At 34.4% G+C, this 24,339-nt stretch overlaps 1 protein-coding gene across 1 annotated transcript in view; it reads left to right on the forward strand.

Moving 5' to 3' along the window:
* LOC149425908 (uncharacterized) overlaps positions 1–24,339 on the forward strand; it is a 155,358-nt gene that overhangs the window by 98,097 nt on the left and 32,922 nt on the right. The window contains exons 5-8 of the mRNA XM_089643867.1: positions 11,016–11,188; positions 12,675–12,884; positions 20,338–20,476; positions 21,204–21,390. Coding sequence (XP_089499993.1) covers positions 11,016–11,188; positions 12,675–12,884; positions 20,338–20,476; positions 21,204–21,390 — 709 coding nt within the window. The remainder of the gene's footprint in view (positions 1–11,015; positions 11,189–12,674; positions 12,885–20,337; positions 20,477–21,203; positions 21,391–24,339) is intronic.

Raw genomic sequence — 24,339 nt, forward strand, 5'->3', positions numbered from 1 at the left:
ATATTTTGGTTATTATAATTCTTAATGAATCATTTTTGAACATTATAGAAATTTAAATGGGTGGGGATAAATAAAATCATATAAATAAGTCGTCGCCGTGTGGACATATCCACAGTTTGATAATGGCCTCAAAACAGAGAACCGAAAACCGAAACAGCTGTCACATTAAAAACTGTAAAAATAACAGAAATACTTGCAGAACTTAATAATTATTATAACATTATTAAATTTGATTTATTTTAAATTAAAAAAATATATATATATGTATTATTATTATATTAAATATAACAGAATTTTTTTAATTTAATTAGAATTCTTCAAATTAAACTTGTTTAATAATAATATTATAAATTCATGAGACATTATGAAAAATGGGTTCTCTTGATTAGGTTAGTTTAGTTTAGGTTTTTTTAATCTATTTTAATGACTTTACATCACTTTTAAAAAGTTTTCTGATTTGCCATGGAACCGTGTTATCGATGCGTTATTATTACATATATTATTTATTCTCTTTCTCCAGACAGTTGACACACATATGATCATCAAACAAACAACATACTAAAATATAATGTTCTACCAAAACAATACCCTTCGCAACGCAAACCTTCCTCCGTGCCTAGAAGCTTGTAAACATGCAGAGTAAACAGATCCGCTAAGTATCTGGACACGCGAGATGTGAGAGGCTTCGCTGACACAGTTTGCACAGCCTTATCAGATAACCTGACTGGTCGTGTCAATACTAATACTCCCCCTGCCCGACGTCCGACGTCCGCTCTATCGCGCTTCACGGGTGATGGTATACGGTATTCGTTATCTCTGGCTGTGTCCCCGACGATGAACTGGGGTAGTTTATCCACAGTGAACAGATGACAAGGACAAACAACAAATCTACTGACGACGCTACACGTGTTATCAGACATGCGATATTTAAGTTCCCTTGCAAAATTTCGTTGATGTCTTGATGTGAACCTATTCCAACAAACGAAGAACACTTTTTTCTACAAATGATCCATATAAACTTGAAACCAAAAGAATTAAATCAAAACTTAAATTGTCATACAGCCAACTGAGAACATTTGCTTGGGCACTTACAATCAAAAACAGCTAATAATTGTCACCACTGACCTTATTATTACATTTATTGACTTAGTTTGCTTATTCGTTGTTATTTACGGATTTTGTATAATTACTTTTTGTCAATTTAAACTCTTACCTCGAAACTTACTTACGCTGTTTAAATGCATTTAGAAAGGGGATTTATCTATGAACATTGTAATTTATATTGATTTTATAGTGATCATTCAAGACGATCGCAGTGAATTAATATTTTATCAAATATTTATATAAAACAAGTTTTTTTCTTTCTTGGTGTTCCGGTGTTCAACGTTATGTTTAGTATTATTTTTTAATGATAAACTAATGTTTATAAAACGAGGTTTTTTATGCATAGTACAAAGGATAACAAATTATTATAAGCAATTATTTACTCGCCTGATATTTTCAATTCAAAAGTCAAAATATTTCACCAACAAATGTATATATCATATGTTTTGACCCCATATAGTGGGAAATTCAGCACTAACTTAAGCCTTTCCCACAAAAATAATTTTGGTTGTTTACAGGTAAAATATATATAATAAGCAATATTTGTTGATCGAAATACTAGTACATATTGAATTATTTGGCGGTTTGGGATTAAGTGGACGTATCTTAGTGGTTCAGAGCACCTGACCAGCAATCGGAATTATATTTTCAATTTATATTTCAGGCTAGCAATCATTGCTTATAATAATTTGTTATGTTTAGTGTCCCTTACAAAATGTTTTTACAAATCAGAAAGCTAAATTATAAATTCCAAAAAAATTACTTGAAAGTAATAACTTGATATTTTCGTTTAGTTTAAAATGAAAGAGAATTGAAAGACTGGAGATTATTTGGCTGTTCGGTTCTATAAGTTACTTTAAATAGAAGATATTTACAACAAAAACTATTCTTCTTTTATTCATCTCTGAAATAAAGTATATAATATAAATATTAAAAAAGTCCCATATTAATTTAATAAATTTTATTTGCACTTCGCCGGGAGTCTGGCCTGCAGCCAATGCTCTTACCACGAAACTCGTAAATTTACCTCGTAATTCCCGACTCAAAAGTTCCCGAGACAAACATTATCTGGAATCTCGTGGGATGGAAATTCTCGATCACCACAGCCTCTCGATTCCTGCCACTGAATAGTTTGCCTCCGAGCACAGGAACAGGCAGGTGATATTATTAATCATCTGACATTCTCGCCGGCGATGTGCTAGGTCTTAAGGAGAATACCGCAATTCGCTCTAGTTAAATATTATATTTTCAATTGATATTCCGTTAAGGTTTACGTTGTACAAAGGTTTGCCTGCCACTGAAAACTATGTGTAACATGTCTTAAGGCGAAGCTTAATGCAAGATCACTATTTTGATTAATCTTTATATCGAACTGGTGCACATTATGAATACCAAAGAAGTACTGTAAATATAAATATAAATTGAAGGTTTTCCTATCGTTTCCCTTGAGTAGAATACAAATGAAAATTACTCAATAAAAAATATAAATTTAAACTACTAAAAAAAACATTTTTTCAATAGAAATGTATGAACGCGTAAAGAAAACAACTTTTAAAAAATACAGTATTATAGCTAAGACTGTCTGTGACAGTTTCGCTTGATTAGCTTTTCCTCTTAAAAAAATATTTACAAAATAAATAAAAACCAGTTTTGTGCTTGAAATCGAATGTTTCTAGACTCCGTTTGTCAAGCGACTTTAATGTCTATTACCTACCATATAAGGTATACCAAGAATATACACATTTTTGGCTTGTAGCTTCCTCTTAACTATAATGCCGCGTATAAAATTATAATATAACTTAATACTATACTACAGATTGCTACTTATATTTTATTTATATCTCTTTTTTCATACTTTTAACCTTACTACTATTTACTGAATTTTGTATAAATGGCATCTCTGAAACGTTTTTGTGTAAAACCGTGTAACACTGTGTTTAAAATGTAGATATTCGGAAAGAATTCAAGACTGACGATGTAAGCATAATGATTAGGATTAAGAAAGGGACTTTTAGATGGTTTGGGCATTGGAATTGAAAGTAAATATGATGAGTTCAAAACGTATCATGTATCTACAAGACTAATAATTAAAATGAACCGCAAAATCGTCGCAATCAAATTATTGTTTAAATCGGAAAACGTGTGCAAAACAATCATATGATGCACCGTCCATCCTTGGACTCTAAATCAAAAGCTCACTGCCAGGTCAATTGATGCACAAGGCAGCTTAATGCAAGTTAGCTATCAATGGTTACCATTTACTGGTTGGGCATCAATACTTTCCGGGTGAATAATTAGGCTTTGATGGTACTGGGGCTCAAACGGCTCTCAAGAACAATTTCACGATCCGCTTGGGAAACGAATTCTCACCATTGAATTTGTAATCAACTGAAAACTGTGTATCTATTTATTATTATATCATTTATTTTACTGTAATTACTACCTGGCTTCGTCCTTCTTCATTTGAAAAGCTTTTATAGAAAAAAATATGTATTTTCGTTTTTGCCAGATTGACGCACATTTCGAAGCTCATTTGATCATATTGGAAATCAAGTTACCAGCTAAAATTATAAAATTTATTTTTGAAAAAACTTTTCAAAGTTCACATCGCTAGAGCTCACCGTTGAAAAGTTTTTGTTACTACAGCATACATATTGTTTGCTTTATTGTCAATATTCAATTATATTTTAACTTAACTAGGAAAATTATATTCAATTATATTTTAACTTAACTAGGAAAAAAATGTAAAGATCTTTCCAAACAATGTTACAAAATGTACATAACCTCTGTCGAGGACACTGTCTTTAAATCCAAAAACCTTTGGAAATTTCTTAAAAAAATGAACAATGAAAACACAGACTACCCGCCAATAATGCATATGAATGGAATCAGTGCAAACAATACACAGGATATTGTAAACCTTTTTTCGGACTTCTTCAAAAATGTATATGATGAAGACACTCCAGATGATAAAATACCCGAATACAAATTTAATATGACCACAAACTTAACAAACTGCCAAATCACACAAAAGTGTTGCGAACAAAAATTACTTTCCTTAGACACTGACAAATCCGCTGGCCCAGACAACATTCCACCAATATTCCTCAAAACATGCTCTAATACATTATCTAAACCACTTACATTACTATTTAACCGTCTCTTGTCCCTTGGACATTTTCCAGACCGCTGGAAATCTAGCTTCATTACACCGATCTACAAAAAAGGAGACGATACTGACATAGCTAATTATCGCCCCATTTGTATACAGTCAGTACTGCCAAAGCTTTTTGAATCATTGGTCCTTGATGAAATCTATCCCAAATTAATAAAATTAATTAATCAAAAACAGCAAGGTTTTATCAAAGGAAGATCCACCGCAACTAACATAACGGTATTTCAAAACTTCATTATACAATCATTTGCAGAAAATAAACAAGTCGACTGTATATATACAGACTTTTCGAAGGCATTCGACAAAGTATCCCATAAACTACTAATCCAAAAACTATTTGCTCTAGGAATAAGGGATAACATGCTAAAATGGTTTAGTAGCTATTTGTCAAATCGTAAACTGTTCGTTAAAATAAAATCTTGGATGTCGAAAGCTTTCCGGGCTACCAGTGGCCTACCGCAAGGTAGTCACCTTGGCCCGGTTTTGTTCCTCATTTTCATCAATGATATAACCAATTGCTTCAACGATGTCGAGGTATTGCTCTTTGCAGATGACGTCAAACTATACAAGAAAATAACTGATATAAATCATTGCTATATACTACAGTCAAATATTAGTAAGTTTAGAGATTGGTGCGTTCAAAATAATTTATTTTTAAATGTAGTAAAGTGCAAAACCTTGACTTTCTTCAGAAACAAAAATCCTGTTTTATTCGAATATTCCATCAATAACATAGCTTTAGAAAGAGTCACGGAAATGAGAGATCTTGGAATTATTTTGGACGAAAAACTAAGTTTCACCAATCATATCCATCAAATTGTGAACAAAGGTATGAAAACACTAGGCTTCGTATTAAGAACAACTAAAAACTTTAATTCTTTGCAAGCCATTAAACTATTATACGTATCTCTAGTAAGAAGTCTAATTGAATATAACTCAGTAGTTTGGTCTCCATCTTATACAATTCACATTAACAACATTGAGCGAATACAAAAAAAATTTCTACGTTTTATAAATTTTAAATTAAATATCCCTGTCGAAGACTTAAAATACAATTTCTTATTAAATACTCTAAAAATACATACCTACATTAGAAGATAGACGTAAAATAAACGATTTAACGTTCTTATTCAAAATACTTAACTCTAAATTCGACTGTTGTGAACTCCTGCAACTTATAAACATACATACACCCACAGTAACAACACGACAAAATACAATATTCTACAGCAGCACACATAAGCGTAACTACATTGCCCACTCTCCGATACAACGACTTCACACCATGGGAAATCATTACTTGGGTGATGTTGACATATTCAATACCAACTTGGCAAGTTTTGTGGATCATTTAAAACATTTATTTCAACAATACTCCTAAACACATCATGTAAACCAACAAATAGCTGTAATTTTCTGTTTTTGTTTCTTGTGTTTGTATAACTTGTTACATAGCTTTTATCAAATGTAATTTTATTCTTATTTTTTATGTTTGAATGTATTTGTCAAATTAAAATTATACTACCAACCATGTAAAAGCCCTCTGGGCGTTAAATAAATAAATAAATAAAATATTTTACTTCACTAAATAAATTGTTCACATTGTAAACATTGACTTCAATTTGATAAAGTGGATAGAGTTATTGTTACTCTATTATTCATCTGAGATTATTTCTTGTTGTTATGCGTATTCATCTGAGATTATTTCCTATTATTATGCATATTCATCTGAGATTATTTCCTATTACTATCATATTCATCTGAGATTATTTCCTATTACTATCCGTATTCATCTGACAATATTTCCTTTTTTACGAACTTTCATTTTCATGGTTTTTTAATCCATGTTTCTTACTTTAAATTAATTTGAAACCTCTTGTTCATACGAGAATTCCGTAATCCAAATAGAGATTTATCGCTTCATTCCCTTAATGAAAGTTTAAAATATAAGTAAACCTCCGCAATTAGCGCCAGATCGTGATAACTCCTTCTAGGACTCTTTTCCTATGAAAGAAAAATGATCTAATTGGACGTTTTAGACAATCTACCCATTTGTCAACACGGCCCGTTTACCAAAATTGCCATAGAAGATTAAACTTTCATGTACGTGTGTTAGCCCAATTCTATCGGAAAGAACTTTTCTCGTCCGAACGGACTGAATCCATAGCTCAGGGGTTTTCAAACTTTCCAGTGTGAATCGTTAAATATTAAGTAAACAGAATCTCAAAATCTTTTAAATTTCGACTCGATTCACTGCCAATAAACGGTATAATGTATTCGTATCCGACAGCTGCGCCATTATAATGTTTGATGTTTTACATATTATACTGGTACATATTGAGATATAAAGTAAAATATCGAGTGTGGTTTTATTTTGTGGCTTGGTAAAACCCTTCAAGTCACAAAATGCAAACTTTTCAGAAGACAACAGAAAGGAATATTCACCAAGGAATATCTTGAAGTTTATATGAGAGCGGTTGTTTGTTTTACAAAATTTCGATTTGAAATATTCCAATGCTATTTATTTGGTGAAGTACTTAGACCTCAAATGCAAATGTAAGTTTTGTTTAAAAAGGCCGAAGCCTCCGCATTCCGAATTTCTATTATTATTAACATAATTCTCTTGAACACTTTAAGTTTTTGAGTTTACTTATTTAAAAAACTATGTTTTGTTTTTAAAGATAATATACGCACATGTGTAGAGCCGAAACGGTAATTATATGAAATTTCCTCAATAGAAAAAAATCGCAAAGTGTAATTATTCAAAATACATTTTATTCTTTTAATGAACGTAGGTATGGAAAATTTTACAGTGTATCTTTAAATGCAACTTAGGAATTTGTAGGGAAATTTTTGCTCTATCTTAAACTAGTCGTATTTGTTTAATATTTTCACAAATTTCGCAAAATATTCTCGTTTTTTTTTATATTAGCGCGCTCCCTCTAACATTTGAATTTGTATATCTTCCTTTCAAACCATCTTTTTTTTTCTTTTTGAACACTTACTACGGATTATTAAGTACAAACTGGGATGAATGTTAAAATGTAAGAAACTCTTGTACACGCTTACAGATCTTTTGTTTTAAAGTAAGACAAATATTCCTATATAATTATAACCTAATAATATTTGAAAATCTCCTACTACCACCACATCAAGCGGAAAATGTTGCTTGTGTTGTAATGGGGGACTTAGTTAGCGTATGAACCTAACCTAACCTTCGCGATGTCAACTCAGCCACCGACCGCGACCGGTCGAAATTAGGTATTTTATGACCTAATTTCGTGTCCCTTCTGATCAGAGATATATTACGTTCCCATGAGTTATTGTTACTCTATTATTCATCTGAGATTATTTCTTGTTGCTATCCGTATTCATCTGAGATTATTTCCTATTATTATCCAAATTCATCTGAGATTATTTCCTATTACTATCCGTATTAATCTGAGATTATTTCATATTACTATCCGTATTCATCTGAGGTTATTTCCTATTTTACGAATTTTCACTATACAACTCCGTCCAATGTTCATTGCCCTATCAACAATTACATAAAACTTTTGAGGCAAATTTTCCTCAATAACTTTGGATGTTGACAGCATTTAGCTATTATTTCTAATGACTAGTTATATTTTGATACAGCACTAATGCGAGTCCGCAGGTAGAGAATATGCATTGCGCTTGTACAGTTTGAGTTTGTTTCGCGGCTGTGTACCATGAACTTCTGTTCAGTTTCCCCAGGTGAAGCTGGAGGGAGTTGATTTGGGAGGCAGGTGTAGGTACCGCCGCTCCGGGAACCATTTATTGAATAACCAACACCTCTGTTATTTGGTGACTTGGAGCAGGGTTGCACGGGTTCACGGCGTGAGGTTTATCTTGGTGGCGGATGCATCTGCCCATTTACTGCGTGGATCGTGAGCAACTGAATGCGAGAGACCATCTGACCTCTCCAGCAGACTCCGACCCTCCAGACCTATCGCCTTGCATCGCAGTGGGAGGGATATATATTCATACGTATGTAACTCCTAGACCCACTGACTTGCAGATACCTACCCATTCCTTAGATGTTTTTACGTTCCCAGAACTTCCTCTCCTTTCTTTCCCTAAAAAGTCCCTTTACCCAACATCCCCAAAGATGACACAGGCCCTGAGGGAAATAATTTTCTTGTAAATTTTAATATAAAAAGTCCCAAATGCTTGAAAAGAGCCGCCGCGATGCCGACCCCTGCCAGCATAGCAGAAGCGTATTAGAAGTACCTGTTTTTCAGAAAAACTCGTTTGCACTTGTAGAAGTTGTTAGCATTTAGGAGATCAAGGCTTCCGTTCGGGGGTTCTGGCTGAAAGTTTTCTGAAAATTAATCTAAGTAATAAATCTAAATGGACTGTAATGAAGGGCTCAACTGTTTCGATCAAAAGAAAGTTTCTGAAAGGGATTAAATTATATTTTTCCAGTTAAAAGTTTTGCTTTCCGAGTTTTAATTTACAAGTTTCATTCATGAGGGGTCATTTCTGACTACTGCGTTAGCCCTATAATTATTATTTAATAATTTAAGTTAATGTAAATGAACAACAGTCCAAACTGATCTTCACTGTTTGGAGCCAGCGGGACAATAGTATCTCCATTGGGGATAATTTGTGAGAAAAACGGGGAAGATAATGAGATGGGCACAAAGGAAGGTTGGGATATACCGGGCTATTCAGTTCTGGTCACCAAACACGGCTAAAGCCATTTCACGTAACGTTTCAATTTCGAACGATGGTCTCTCGCGTAGGCGATTGATGATACTGAGAGTATTTACCACTCTGGAACGTGCAAAAATTCTAAATATTATACTGGTATGCTTTTGGGGTATTATGCCATTGCTACCTTCATGTAATCTTACCCAATTTTCCGCATCGCCTTGTTGTGGTTACAAGTGTATGTGGCAGTGTATATGTTACAGCCAAAGTAATAAATCCGGATATTATATATACTATCCAGCCATTATTTATAATGTCTACCCAATTTAGACAAAGTGATAATTGACACAGAATTAATCACATTAACTAACAATTTTATATAACATCTTCAAAGACTTGGATAAAGTAATAAAACAAGTAAGTATAGGTAAAGATTATAAAATTATATTTCAATTTGCCGTAAATTTATAAAGTAAATTTAAACTAGGTTAAGTTATTATAGCTTAGGTTAGGTTAGGTTGGGTTATGATAGGTTAGATTAGGTTAGGTTGGGTTATTATAGGATAGGGGGGTAACAAATCAGTTGGACCGTATTTATTACTTTGGTTAACTTTGACGCGATATTATGAATAAAACTAACTAACTAACTAACCATCACGCCGTTTCCCCGCAGGGGTAGGCAGAGAGGACGGACCGCCAAACAACTCGGTCTTGGCACACACTCCTTGCCTCATTCACATTCATACATCGTCTCATACATACTCTTCTATTGTTCTGACTCTTGACATGGCCCGACTCAAGTATCTGATTCACTTGGTCGTGCCATGTCTTCCTCGGGCGTCCCCGACTTCTGCTACCATTCACATTTGCATCGTATATTCTCCTTACACTCCTTTCTTCGCTCATTCGCTCTACATGCCCAAACCATCTAAGTGTCCCTTTCTTGATCTTACTCATTACGCTTACATCAGCCTTGCACTCTTTGCGGATATTCACATTCCTCATACGATCATACATGGTTTTACCACACATACGCCTCAGGGATCTCATTTCAACAGCATTCAATCTACTTTCATCCTTTCTTTGCCAGTTCCATGCCTCACTTCCATACATCAGGGTAGGTACCAGCACTCCATTGTGGACTGTTAACTTCGCTTCTTTGGACAATTTTTTGTTAGCGCCAACTGCGTTCAGTCCTCCATTAATGGAGTTACCTGCATTTACTCTTCTTTCAATATCTCTGTCAGCCTTCCCATCTCTCGTAAATATGCTTCCTAAATACACAAATTCATCCACCTGCTCCAAGTATTCCTCATTCACAACTATATTGCACACTGTTTTCGTACTTTCTCTTTCAAACACCATTACTTTAGACTTACTTACATTCATCATTAACTCATTCTTCACGCATACTTCGTTCATCCTAGACACGAGAGACTGCAGATCATCCATACTATTAGCAATCAGCACCGCATCATCAGCATACAACAGGCAACATACTTTCAGATTACTCAAATTCGCGCCCAATCCCACATCTTTCAATTCTATGATATTATGAATAATATCCGGATAAAGTGATTAATTTATCACTCTGTCTAAACAATTTTGTTATTATATATAATAACCAGTCATTATGTATAATAGCTATTTAATCACTATGACTGTAACATATATATTTCCCTTGTAGGTTAATTAAAAGTTCAGCCTGCAGCCGATATCAATATTATGTTCCCAGCTCATTATATTATGTGTGTGTGTGTGTGTGTGTGACATTCTGATAAATGTTCTTCCGTTGTTTTAGCAAACCCGAGGGAAGTGTTTAGACGCCAAATAGTTAAGAACATTAACCGTGACATAAACATTAACATTATTAAGATATATTGTAACGTCATTGCTTTGCATGCTGTTTTTATAAAGCTCTGCATATTATAATATGTTCTTGTTTGTATTTTGTTCTTACTTTGTTTATACTTAAATCCTCCTAGTTGGTAAGACGTGTCACAGGGGGTAGCTTTTGAATATCATTTAACAGTGTTTTTTCTCTCTTTTTGTTATTCAGGAGTCCGAATGCTGGACGGTGATGTGACAGACGCGGTTGAAGCAAGGTCTCTCAGTCTGAACCCTCAACACATTGACATCTACAGCGCGTCCTGGGGACCAGACGATGATGGTAAATCAGTTGATGGACCTGGAGAATTGGCCACAAGAGCTTTCATTGAAGGCGTCACAAAGGTAATACAGTCGAAAGACAATTTTGTTATTATTACTGAATATACTCTCAGTATCACCCTAGCGTAAGACCACCATTCAGAATTGAAACGTTGCTTGAAAGCTTTGGCCGTATTTTGTGACCAGATCTGAATAGTCTGGTCTTCGCCATCTCCTTCCTCTCCCCGCTACCTTCAGCCTCACAAAATACTCCAATTGGAGATGTGATAGTACCACTAGTTCCTGACGGTTGGGAGCAGTTGGGACTCTTGTGTGGTATACACATAAAAGTCCCCGGCGTTTGGGCTTTATTCTACTTTAGGATGGGAAAACGAGATGGAGTGGTTTTTCGAAATCTCATGTAGATAGTGACCTTCCCCTTATTTTGAAGGTCAAGTGTGTAACATTTCATCAATCTCGGAATAAAACTGTACATTTGTACATAAAAAACCACAGATCGTAATCTTTATTTTATCTTTATATTATAAATACAGGGTGTTAAATTTTAGTATCCGGTGTTTAATTTTCAAATTTGTTTTTTTTATAAAAAAAAAAAAATTTCCACTGATAAAAACATTAGCGATCAACCCCTCATCCCAATTCTAACTGTCCAATGCCAAGAGATTTCATTTCTTTCAATTTGAAATTGTAAAAAAAATATAAAAAATAGCATTTTTTTAGTAAAATTTTTCAAAAAAAATTTGGCCTCTTGCAAGAGACCTAAATTTTTTTCAATTGCGCCAATTTCTATGTGGTATATATGGGTCCATAGAAACAACCTTTTATAAATTTCAAATTTTAGATTTTTTTCGTTTCTTCTTTTTTTTCAATTTGACATTGTAAAAAAAATATAAAAAATAGCATTTTTTTAGTAAAATTTTTCAAAAAAAATTTGGCCTCTTGCAAGAGACCTAAATTTTTTTCAATTGCGCCAATTTCTATGTGGTATATATGGGTCCATAGAAACAACCTTTTATAAATTTCAAATTTTAGATTTTTTTCGTTACACCACTACACATTCATTACATTACATTCTACACTATGTAGAATGCACTGCAAGTTTATGAAGTATTGCATTGCCAAGTTGGAAAACTATTGCACTGTATTTCCACCTTAAAAACATTAATGACTGAACGTATAAAGGGAAGACTAATTATCATAATATTGTTTATTTTAGTGGAACAAATCAGTTGGGTGCATTACTAAATCTGTCATGTAAACATAACTTAGTAGTGTTAGTGTGTGTATTGTTTTTGTATGGGTTGAATCTGTAGTCTTTTTATTTTTTTGGAGATTTTCCTTTTCTACTAGTTAGTATTTATATTGTATTGTATTATTTATATTCATATGTTTTTCTACCAATGAATCTTTTGTGGAAACTTTACTGGTTTATGCAACTTGGTAAAAATGATTTGTATTAAAATATATTTGTATAACTGTTTGTTTCCCAAATAAAATAAAATAAAAATAAAATAAAGCAAACCAATAAAATTAAATTGTTTGTTCTCAGGGTCGCGCCGGCAAGGGATCTATTTTCGTGTGGGCCTCAGGCAACGGGGGTCGTGACCACGATAACTGCAATTGCGACGGCTATACCAACTCCATCTGGACCCTGTCCATCAGCTCGGCCACCGAGAAGGGCGAGGTGCCTTGGTATTCCGAGATGTGCAGCTCTACGCTGGCCACCACCTACAGCAGCGGCTCTACCAATGACAAACAGGTTAATTCATTATATCATTAGTATTCTGCAAACAAGGTAAAGAGATGCGGCCCGTGGAAGTCAAGCGATGCGAGTGCCATTGTTTTTGACAAACGCCTCCGAGACAGTTTTCCACTGGTGGCGCTAGTGTGGTATAAAAGTTTTTGGCTTAACCCTTTACGGCGCAAGAACTTTTTTTATATTTATTTTAATACCTCCAGGTAAAACAACAACTATACATAATGGGAAAAATAATAAAAAAAATCCTACGTAATTTTTTTTTTTTTTTTTTTAAACTTTGTGATGCAGAAGTGCATCATGGTGTCAAAACATACCAAAAGTTAGGAAGTATGAAAAATTTGAAAACAGTTATTATTTTTGTTAAAACATAAGGCCACACCACATTTTTGACATTCTGTTTGGGCTGTTCCTTTACATCCTGAAAGTTTGCATCTCAGCCTCTTTTCAGTACATATAAGCCAGTGCCCTACCTGGTCCAATCTGACCTCTTTTGGTGGTATGTACTGGCATGGTCCTTTCTTCTTTTATCCTGAATCAGTGATTCTACATCACTGGTACGTTTGAGCCGGTTTGTTTTTTATATTTTACTAACCTCTCGTCTTTACTAGTTGTCAAAAAACAATCGACAGTTTTGGTTGTCAGGTATGTCTCTGGCAAGTCGGACCGCTACGTTAGATGACGCACCTAACTGAGGCTCACCATCTGCGCATATGTTCTCTTGGCCACTGTAGACTTCGAACTTGTAGCCATATCCAGATACACCACAAACAGCTTGAAGCCCCATTTGTGAGGTTTATCTGGCAAATATTGCTTTAGGGCACTTGCGCTTTGGTGGAACACATTTGTTCATCAACAGACAAATGTTGTTCAAAAGGCACTCTAGCAAAATTATGGTTTAATTTTTCAATCATAGGTCTGATTTTATACAATCGATCAGAATTTGGCTGACCATATGGTGTCAGTTTGGCGTTATCATTGAAATGTAGCGACTGTCTCAAAAACTCGAACCGTTTTACCGTCATGGTCTCGCGTATGTGGGCGTAGCCATATTTCTCTGACCAGTACATTCGCACATTAGGCATATAAATTATGGACATGAAGAATTTAATTCCTATGAACTGTCTTATTTCCTGGCTTGTAACATTTATAGGCTTACTGGCATCCTCTTGCACGCTATACAGGTTTCTTTCCTCTCTAATAAGATCGATAAAGTCGTCAGTAAATAAATATCAAAATACCTGATAAGGTGTCTGCAGCTCTAATATTTCGTTGCATAAGATAGAAGATCCCCGAAACTTCGTCTGGTCTTCGCTAAGCCCTAAGTTTTTATTTTTCCATAAAATATTTGTCTTAGGAGCACGTGAACTTCTTGAAGTAGTAGTTGAACTGGTACTAGGTATTGGAATACCAGGCGGTGTCTCATATTGCGCGACTGTAGTGTTGATATTGTCCTCCAAGTTTGGTGACAATATGTTGTTGTCCTATTCTTCTGGATCTGGTATTTCCGGTTCCTCATCCGAATCTTCGCGTAAATTCTGCCCATTTCGTTCCAATATGTACGATGGATCAGCTATGTCTTCGTCATCTGAGTAGTCTAAGCCATCATCACCATCTTGCCAATGGCCCAGAATGTCTTCCAATTCTTGAGTCGTCAAAGATGGAACTTTGGCAACTAAACGTGGAAGCCTCGAACTCGTAATGAGACTGAAAGAAAAAAACATACTTTCTAGAAAAAAACTAATGGATTATGATCGTTTAGCGCAATGATGCATTACTGCATCATAACAAAAGTGTGGCGTATCCCAGTAAATATAATAAAATTAATTGAAAGTACATTAAATTGATGAAAAAGAAGGACTTACGGTTACTTCAGCACAATTTCACGGCGATATTTTCAATATCAGTAATAAAAACAAACAATTGAACATGCGTGCGAACTACACGAACCGGTTATGGCAAGTTTTTATGTTCAAATGAGCACAAAATGTAAAGTAGCGCCATTTAGTAAAAATATAACTTACTAATTCGTAAGATAGCTTTGCTGTGGATATGCAACGCTGCGCCAAATGGTATTTTTTTGTTTCTTTGAACAATTGAAGGAGTTCGAATGGTATGATGCAGATCTGCAATTCGGCGCCGTAAAGGGTTAAGTACTATGTAATATTTCTGCACTTTTTTCATTACTTTTTTGGTGCTATTTGTGCTATTTGGTGCTAATTCGGCTATAAATGGATTGCACATTCATGGTAACGAAATGCAAGTGTTTCAACGTGTCTTTGTCAAATGTAAACTAAAAGCATTTTAACAGTGAATATTGCCATCATATAAACGCTGACCGTTTAGAGAATATTTTTTGAACCGTCATTATTCGATGCCTTATTTACGACCGAAAACTGCTTGAAACCAGAATTTTATTTTAATATTGTTCGTTTCGACTATTATCCAAAAAAATATTTCAACTTAGATGATGACTTAATTTATTTATTTTTTAAGAAACTAACAGCTTATACATAGATTAAAAAGATAAATTTACATGTTAAGTTAATTGAAGCCAAGCCAAAAAAATTCTTATACTAAAGTTGCTTAAAGATGAAGTTTTATTTTGTCTTAAAACTAATTTTAGGTAACCCGTTAGAAGAGAAATATAAGATGAGGATAGAAGATGCCCCGGATACATTCCATACTCACTAATTAATTTTAGATAACCCGTTAGAAGAGGAATATAAGATAAGGATAGAAGATGCCCCGGATACATTCCATACTCACTAATTAATTTTAGATAACCCGTTAGAAGAGGAATATAAGATAAGGATAGAAGATGCCCCGGATACATTCCATACTCACTAATTAATTTTAGATAACCCGTTAGAAGAGGAATATAAGATAAGGATAGAAGATGCCCCGGATACATTCCATACTCACTAATTAATTTTAGATAACCCGTCAGAAGAGGAATATAAGATAAGGATAGAAGATGCTCCGGATACATTCCATACTCACTAATTAATTTTAGATAACCCGTTAGAAGAGGAATATAAGATAAGGATAGAAGATGCCCCGGATACATTCCATACTCACTAATTAATTTTAGATAACCCGTTAGAAGAGGAATATAAGATAAGGATAGAAGATGCCCCGGATACATTCCATACTCACTAATTAATTTTAGATAACCCGTTAGAAGAGGAATATAGGATAAGGATTGGAGGTGCTCCAGATACATTCCGAACTCACGTATTAATTTTAGGTAACCCGTTAGAAGAGGAATATAGGCAAATGATAGGAGATGCTCCGGATACATTTAATACTCACGTATTAATTTTAGGTAACCCGTTAGAAGAGGAATATAGGATAAGGATTGGAGGTGCTCCAGATACATTCCGAACTCACGTATTAATTTTAGGAAACCCGTTAGAAGAGGAATATAGGATAAAGTTAGGAGATACTCCGGATACATTCCATACATACGTATTTTAAGTAAGTTACGCGTTACTTTTGTTCAATATTTCTGAAGGTTATTGCTAAAAATGTCTGTATTGCGCACATGTACGGGGAATTGGGAAATTTATTCTAATTTGTTTCTACAAGTGGGCAAATAAAATAAATTGGTTTTTCGTGTTGATCTTGACGGAACATGATTTTTTATTAAGTTAGTAAGCCCTGACCTGGCCATTATTCAGAAACTTAGATGATAAGATTTGATCAAAAATGAAACGTTGTGTATGAATTTAGTTGAAGTTGTGAAATGATTCTGTGTAATTTGGAAATTATAAAGTTTACTTCTTAAATAATTGGAAAATCACTGGCGGCGTAATTTTAATTTAAATTAAATAAATTACTTTGTATATACTACTAATTAATCAAAAATGATCGGCATGTTTCAAAACCAATAGTTTATTAGTTATGATAAACGCATAAGTATGAGTCTAAGTTTAGTTTATTTTTATTCTTTCGATTCGTTGAATATGGGCTTGGTAGAAAAGAGACAAGATCGGTGTGCAGTGTTCTAAATGGGCGGATGCATTCGTTTTATAGGGAATACATAGTCGTTATGTTGCGTAAAAGTTTTGATATGCGAATTATAAATCCTAGCATTTTTTTGGCTTTGTCGATGACTTCTTAGTGTTTCGAATAGATTAAATTATCATCTAGTATTACCCTTAGGTCCCCGATAAATTCTACTTCATTGATTAGCTCTAGTAAAATTAGATTGTTAATGTTGTTGTTAGTTGTATGTTTCTACATATGTAAACATATATGTCATTACGTTAGTAGTGATGGTGACCGGATAAATCATCAAACACATCTTTAAAAAGTCATGGAAAGTGATGAAACAAAAACTTTATTAACTGGGTTAAGTAGGTTGGGTTAAGTTAGGTTATTTTAGTTTTAATTTTTTTTTCATCGTTTCTAATGACTTTAAATCACTTTTTAAAGGTGTGTTGAATTGTCACTGTGTTGAGTTATCATGGAACCAGTAGTTATAGGCCTTAGTCGTAAGTCACTAGATATAAGTCTTAGATGTAAGTCACCAGTTTTAAGTCATAGTAAAGTTATAGTATTAATTATTTAATAAATATATTTGTACAGTGCCCTTGAGGTGAATTTTCACGAAAAGGTGTTAATATAAATTAGCCAAATATTATTTTTATTATTATGTGCCCGTTTAAAGGAAACTTTATTGTTGTTACGTGCAAATGATAATTTTACCATTTTGAGATATTTATAACAAATTTGTTCAATTTATGGTAGGCAAAAAGACGATCCTCTTGAAGTTTAATGCAGTTTTCCATTGATTTGACAATTTTTTTTGTCATCTGCATACGCTAGGTAATTAATCAGTTTGTGAATATCATATACGTACAATAATAATGGCCCTAAATGAAAACTTTGAGGTACGCCGTAGGGCACGGAAAAGAAGCCGGACTTAGTTCCCTCATCTGATACACATTGAATCCGAAAGTATGAAGCGAGCCACCGGAGTGTCACCATGGATGCCCAATTAATTCAATTTTTTAATTAGATTGAAATGGTTGACGAATAGAAAAAATTGGGAGGTTTTGTCTAACCCAACAATGTTCACCATCACATGCATTGCATCAGAGTTTAAAAAAACTGTCTTCTAAAAATGGTATTGTTTTGTTCAAACTGTGTAAATATGTTTGGCATTTACTTAAAATAAATTATTAAAAATATACTCGTGTATATTAAATATATTCCTCGTAGAACGTATCAAGAGGGTGCCTCATGAAATATAAAAAGGGAAATAAGCACATTCGTAAATATGATTACGCCATTAAATGTTTGTTTCATGCTTGTTATTCTATGGGTCATAAAAATCCCTCGAAATTTTAATATTATTTCTGGCATTTTTTAATCTTTAAAGAGGTGTGTGTCTTAAAATTAAGCTGTTATTGGATAAACATTTCAACACCAGTTTAAAAACATACATACAATAAAAGTTTACCCTACTCATTTTCCTAAAATTTGGCTTGGAGAACTGATTTATGTACTATGGGTAAGTAATATATTTTTTTACGTTGGAAAAATCTCATGCGTATCCAATGTCTTTTGTTCATGTGGCCTGACCCAGATTATCCAACCGAAATGATTTCAGAAGATTAAAAAATATTCGGGTCTTTAGAAAAAAATATCCTATTTTTAACAAAGGGGATTATTTGTAATGAAGTCTTTGATCATACAGCTTTTTGAATAATATGAAAGGGTTAAGAATTGATTTTGTCTGATTCTTCTCCAGAGATCGTCTTTGATAATGGTATTTATATTGGACATGGTTGGCCAACGTGCTTCTTCGAGTGTATATAATATAACTAGCTATACTGTACCCCGCCACGTCTGGCTGTGGCCCAGTCAGTCTGTGCAGATAGAGAAACGCATGTTGCCTTTACGTCTAACAGATGGCGCTTTAAAAAAAACCTTTTTTACCTATCACAGGTGACATCTAGGTGTATAAAAACACACGCGTATTCGAATGCAAAGTTGTGAAATTTCAAAGCAATCGGTGAAAAACATTCGGAAATTTAAAATTTTTAACAAACGAACATTTTTATTTATATAGATAGATAGTCGTGACAAAAATTACATCAAATTTATTTTCAAAATTATAAATAATCATATGGAATCTTCCCTTTTGGCCACAATCAAATTCAATATCCATCACCGCCTACTAAGAAACTCCGAAAATTTCCATATTCTTCTCCAAAGAGTCAATTTAACGTGCTCCCAATATCCTGTCTGAATCTATTGACTACATAGTTTGTCTGAATGTATTGTCTACATAGTGCCCCCAGAACTTTACGACATTACTTGAATCTCCTAAATTTTAACTTAACTTCACTTAACTGTTGTTTTGCACACATATAGCCTTAGTAAAAACATGGTTTAAAAGTTACTCTGCGCGTGAGGTCAGAACAGTGAAAACCTTGACTTATTACAATGGCGTTTTTTTCGTTAAACCGGTCTTAAATCAGACTCAAGGCCGGCTATATCACACCAACGTTGAACGGGCGTGTAAGAATCTAATTAGTAAGACGGTTATTGTTTTTATGCTTACATTTTACTGTACACCGTTATTAGACGGTGTTAGTACTTATATTAATTGTGTTGTTCTTAGCCGTCTGTCTGTTGTGTACTATACTTTAAATATCTTGCGACAAGACTTTACAACATTCTTCCTGATAAAATAAAAACATGTCATTCACAAAATAATTTCAAGGATAGCGTAAAAATTTGGATCAAAAGTAATGATAGGGCCTTTTCCGGTGCACTCATCCAAATTCGCAGTTATTGATGCAACCTAATTATTGTATGTATTTTCATATAATTGTAGGTATATTATTAGGACTATAAACGAACTTGGTAATTGATGTATTGATATTGATGCTACCTAACTATTGAGTGTTCGTATTGTTATATAATTGTATGTACGTTATAGTACTATAAATAAACTTGGTAGATAGCTGCCTCAACACAGGCTAAGCCTAGTGAGGCGGGCTATGATAAACCTTAACACATAACTACATTAACATTTCTATTATTTACATTATAATGAGAACCCTCAACTTTTTGTAATTTTTATGTATTCTAGATATTTACATGTTCATAGTTGCAAATTTATTGAATAAAGATATATTATTATTATTATACTAAAATAACTAAAAATGTGCCTAAATCTTTAAATAAAATATCTCTTATAGGTAGGAAATAATACGAAAAATAAAATCTCAATATGTATTTTAGGTCTGCTAAATCACCAAAGAAATCAAAGGTGCTGGTTATCCAGTTACCCCTTCCAAATTGAGGCTTGCACATGATTGAAAAAATGTCAATTATACTCCACTCGACTTCTTACCTCGTGTACCTACAACTTTACTTTTACAATAAATTACTTAAATTTAATTTGTACGTTTGATTAATTCAAGTATATTTTTAGGTGGTAACTACAGACCTCCACCACTCGTGTACATCAAGCCACACCGGCACATCGGCCTCTGCTCCCCTGGCCGCAGGGATCTGCGCTTTGGTCCTGGAGGCCAATAGAGATCTCACTTGGAGGGACATGCAACATATTGGTAAGAACAATTTCCCCCTTTTCATTACTAACCATTATTCTAACTTATGTAGATTTACTCATAACGCTTCCTGCTTTTCTGATACCTTGCGCTTACTTCAACCTGTATAATATTCCAGAAGGGCCGATTTATCACGCAATTATATCGGGGTGTATTGTCGGAAGAGCCGTTAATAACAAGATTTATAGAACTGACGATGGACCGCACCTTTTGGATGTGATGTAGAATTATGGAAGATGGTTCATCACTAATAAACCTGTAAGACAAAGGAGAATTATTAGATAGGTGGCTGAGCGGTGTAAATGCGAACACTGCATCCGGAGCCTAAATTAATTGAAAGGATTCTGTTCACGGAGAAAAATTACTAATGTAGACTAACTACTAATATATTAAGAAACGCTTCATATTATTCATAATCCTGTTAAAACAGGACTGCAGGCCCTAAACGAATGAATTGATAGGTTTCATGTAAAACTTTTTGAAAATAAGGAATATATGTCGACGTCGGAACACGTGTTCAAAAAATCATTATATTTTCGCATTTCTTCATTATATATTAACAGGATAAACACGTGTTCCGATATATTTTGAAAGTACTAACATTTTATTCGAAAGCGGCTTCTTGTCCCGTTTTTAATCGGATTACCAATAATTTGAAGAGATTTTTAATAAATTAGCAATACTATTTTTTCTCCGTACATACACTAAATATATTATTTTGTTACAGTTGTCCGAACTGCAAAGCCGGCCAATCTGGCCACTAACGGCTGGCGCACCAACGGGGTGGGCAGAAATGTGTCCCATTCCTTCGGCTATGGTCTGATGGATGCTTCAGCAATGGTGCGAATGGCTCGCACATGGAGAACAGTGCCACCACAACACCGCTGCGAGGTCTCAGCACCGCATGTTGACAAGTAAGTCATCACTATTCATTATTACTTCATTTATCCTTAATATACATAATAATATTGGTCATCTTAGCCCAGTCAATGAAGGGAAAAAAAAGACCCAATGTCGGAACTAATTCCCCGGAAGCTGAATTTTTCACAGATGTTAGAAGACCTTTAGACATGTATTTTTACAAAAGTCCCCGACTTTCCCCCTTGTGCTTCCTTCCTCACCCCCCTTGAATATATTTTTCAAAGCCTTTCGGAATACGCTAATATCTCCTTAATGGTTTTATAAAATCAGATTATTTATTTTTTGTTTAGTTTCTTATTAGTTACTTTAAAAAATTGTATTCTTTCATTTTTGCAAGAAAAGCTATACAATCTCTACAATTTATTAGTAAAGGAAAAATATCAGTTTTTAAAATAGTATTTCAGATATATTTGCACATAACTTTTTTCTGAGCCTGTTAACGAAAAAAAATAAATCAATAAAACTTGTAGACAATATTTCTAGCTATAAAATAATGTATATAATGATGGGTTTTAACTTATAATAAGGCACGTAGGCTGTCAATAAGGAGCACGGCGCGCGGCTGCTCGAACGCGCAGCGGTTCGCGGCGCAGCGAGAAATTACAAAAACCTTAGGAAAGTAATGATTAATTCATGTGTTTGCTTTTTTTATAACAAATTCATCTAACGTTGAAGAATTTTATTGTTATTTACCAGTTTTAGTTCGGAGGGGAGGGGGGGAATATAAATATTTTCCCCTGCCCAATGAAGCGCTTTCATTATCAGCCAACCGCCGTGCCCCGGTCTGGCTAAACAGTCATATTATGGTGAATGATTGTTTGTGACTTATTATTTAAATAAAGGTATGTGGGAAATTTATGGGAATCAGTTTACGCGTCCTCAACAGTAACCCAGATGCTCCAGGGACATGAATATTCTCGGGCAAACAGAGCCTACACTTTAACAGCAGCGTCTCTTGTCCACGTAATCAGAGAAGAATACCGAGAAATTGATGTGAAATTAAGACAAATAGAAAATATGTATCAAGATTTTACGTGTTACTTGGAATAAAGATATGAGGAGGGTAATAATGATGACAATCTAAAAGAGACGATTTCATATACTGAAGCAAGTGAAGACAGGATTAAGGAATCATCGAGTAGGACTGCCAAGTTGTGGCTTTACCTTCTACATTGTATCGACCTCATGCTTAGATTTATATTTGCAGAGAAGTCCGAGAATCTGAAAATGCACCTAAATACTATTGTTGATATGCTTCCATTTTTCCACCCGGCAGGACATTTACCATACGCAAAATCAGCACATATGTACGTTCAAAGTATGTTGCAACTCGAATCAAGAATAACTAAAGAAGAATATAAACTATTCACTGAAAATGGGTACTTTACATTAAGAAGAAGCGACAGATATTGGTCCGGTACGTGGACGGACATGATCATCGAGCAGTGTCTCATGCGACCAATGAAGTCAGTAGGAGGTTTGACACTTGGGCGCGGAATCACTGACAACGCTTTGTCAAAGTGGAAACTTGGAACCACTTACTGCGTGAAAGTGCAAGAGAGCATTGAAGAATTCATCGGTATAGAATTTCATTTTACTGAACAGCATATTGAGCTGCGCGAATCGCAGAAGAAAAGGGATTAGCTAGATATAGGAAAATATATATCCTGGCTAAGACAGCACAGCCCGTTCACCAAGCTCTTGGGGGAGCTGGTGTCTTTATCTTCAGGGTTTATTTCGGATAATAGTGTCAATTGTGATAACGCTTATGAGGTGGGCCTGGCAGCTATGCAAAAAATGGAAGGATGTAATTTTGGAGATATACGACTGAAAAGGAAAGACATGGTGACTACACAGCAAGATTCAAATCCGCAACTGTTAGGACGAGACAAGCTGCAGTAAACCCCCAGCAGCTATTTAACAGAATACTGTGCATTAGTGATAGTCCTAGCAAGCTTTAGACCTACTTAGGAAATGAATTGGCTTCAAGACCCCTTCTATTTTTGATGAAGTCTCCCTTCGTAAAGGAACAAAATCATGTATGGCGAAAGTATTTATCGAAAGTATTCATGACGAAGTTGATTTGGAAAATGCTGCAATAGTCATCGATGGGGGATACCTCCTACACTCTGTTGTTTGGCAAACTTAAACTACTTACGGAGACATCATTAAATCATACTCACGTTTCGTCCATACTAAATTTGGCAAACATTCTATTGTCGTTTTCGATGGATACCCTGAAGAACCAACTGTAAAATATGAAGAACAAAGACGAAGGTCGGCTAACAACTCATCGTGCGATATTGAATTAAACTGCACTACACGTTGTTTGACTAAGAATGAAGCTTTCTTATCTAATAATAAAAACAACAAAAATAATGATAGAAGCACTGTGTCATGAATTTAGTGAATCTGGTTTGTAAACAGTCACGGCCGCAGGTGATGCCGATATTGACATTGTACTAACAGGCATCGAACAACTCAACATCTTCTCAAAAGTGATTGTTGTTGGCACGGATAGTGATCTTTTGGTATTACTTGTAAGTCTTGCTCCTGAAGAAAAATCTATTTTTCTATCTATTTTTCTGTAAAGATGTTGGTGGAAAGCCCCCTTCAAGAACTTTCAACATCATAGAGAAACCTATAATGGTACGTAAAGATATTCGAAAACACATGCTATTTACCCATGCCATTACGGGCTGTGATACGAGCCTATCTTTATATGGGTTAGGAAAGATAAAAGTTGTTGACATGATGAAAAACAATCCCGAAGCAAAACACGCAGCGGAGGCATTTCTGGAAAAAGATGCAACTGAAGAGAACTTGTTGCAAAATGGAGAAAAATTCGCTCTCGCCATGTATGGTTTTGGTAGCTACTCTAATTGAAACGAAGTTCGATACTATAAGTTTACCAGACTAACGACCAAATCAGCTTTTAAAAC

The sequence above is a fragment of the Hesperophylax consimilis genome, chromosome 2 (assembly GCF_061612785.1).
Source record: "Hesperophylax consimilis isolate HC1 chromosome 2, BYU_Hcon_1.0, whole genome shotgun sequence".
In the NCBI taxonomy this organism is placed as follows: domain Eukaryota; kingdom Metazoa; phylum Arthropoda; class Insecta; order Trichoptera; family Limnephilidae; genus Hesperophylax; species Hesperophylax consimilis.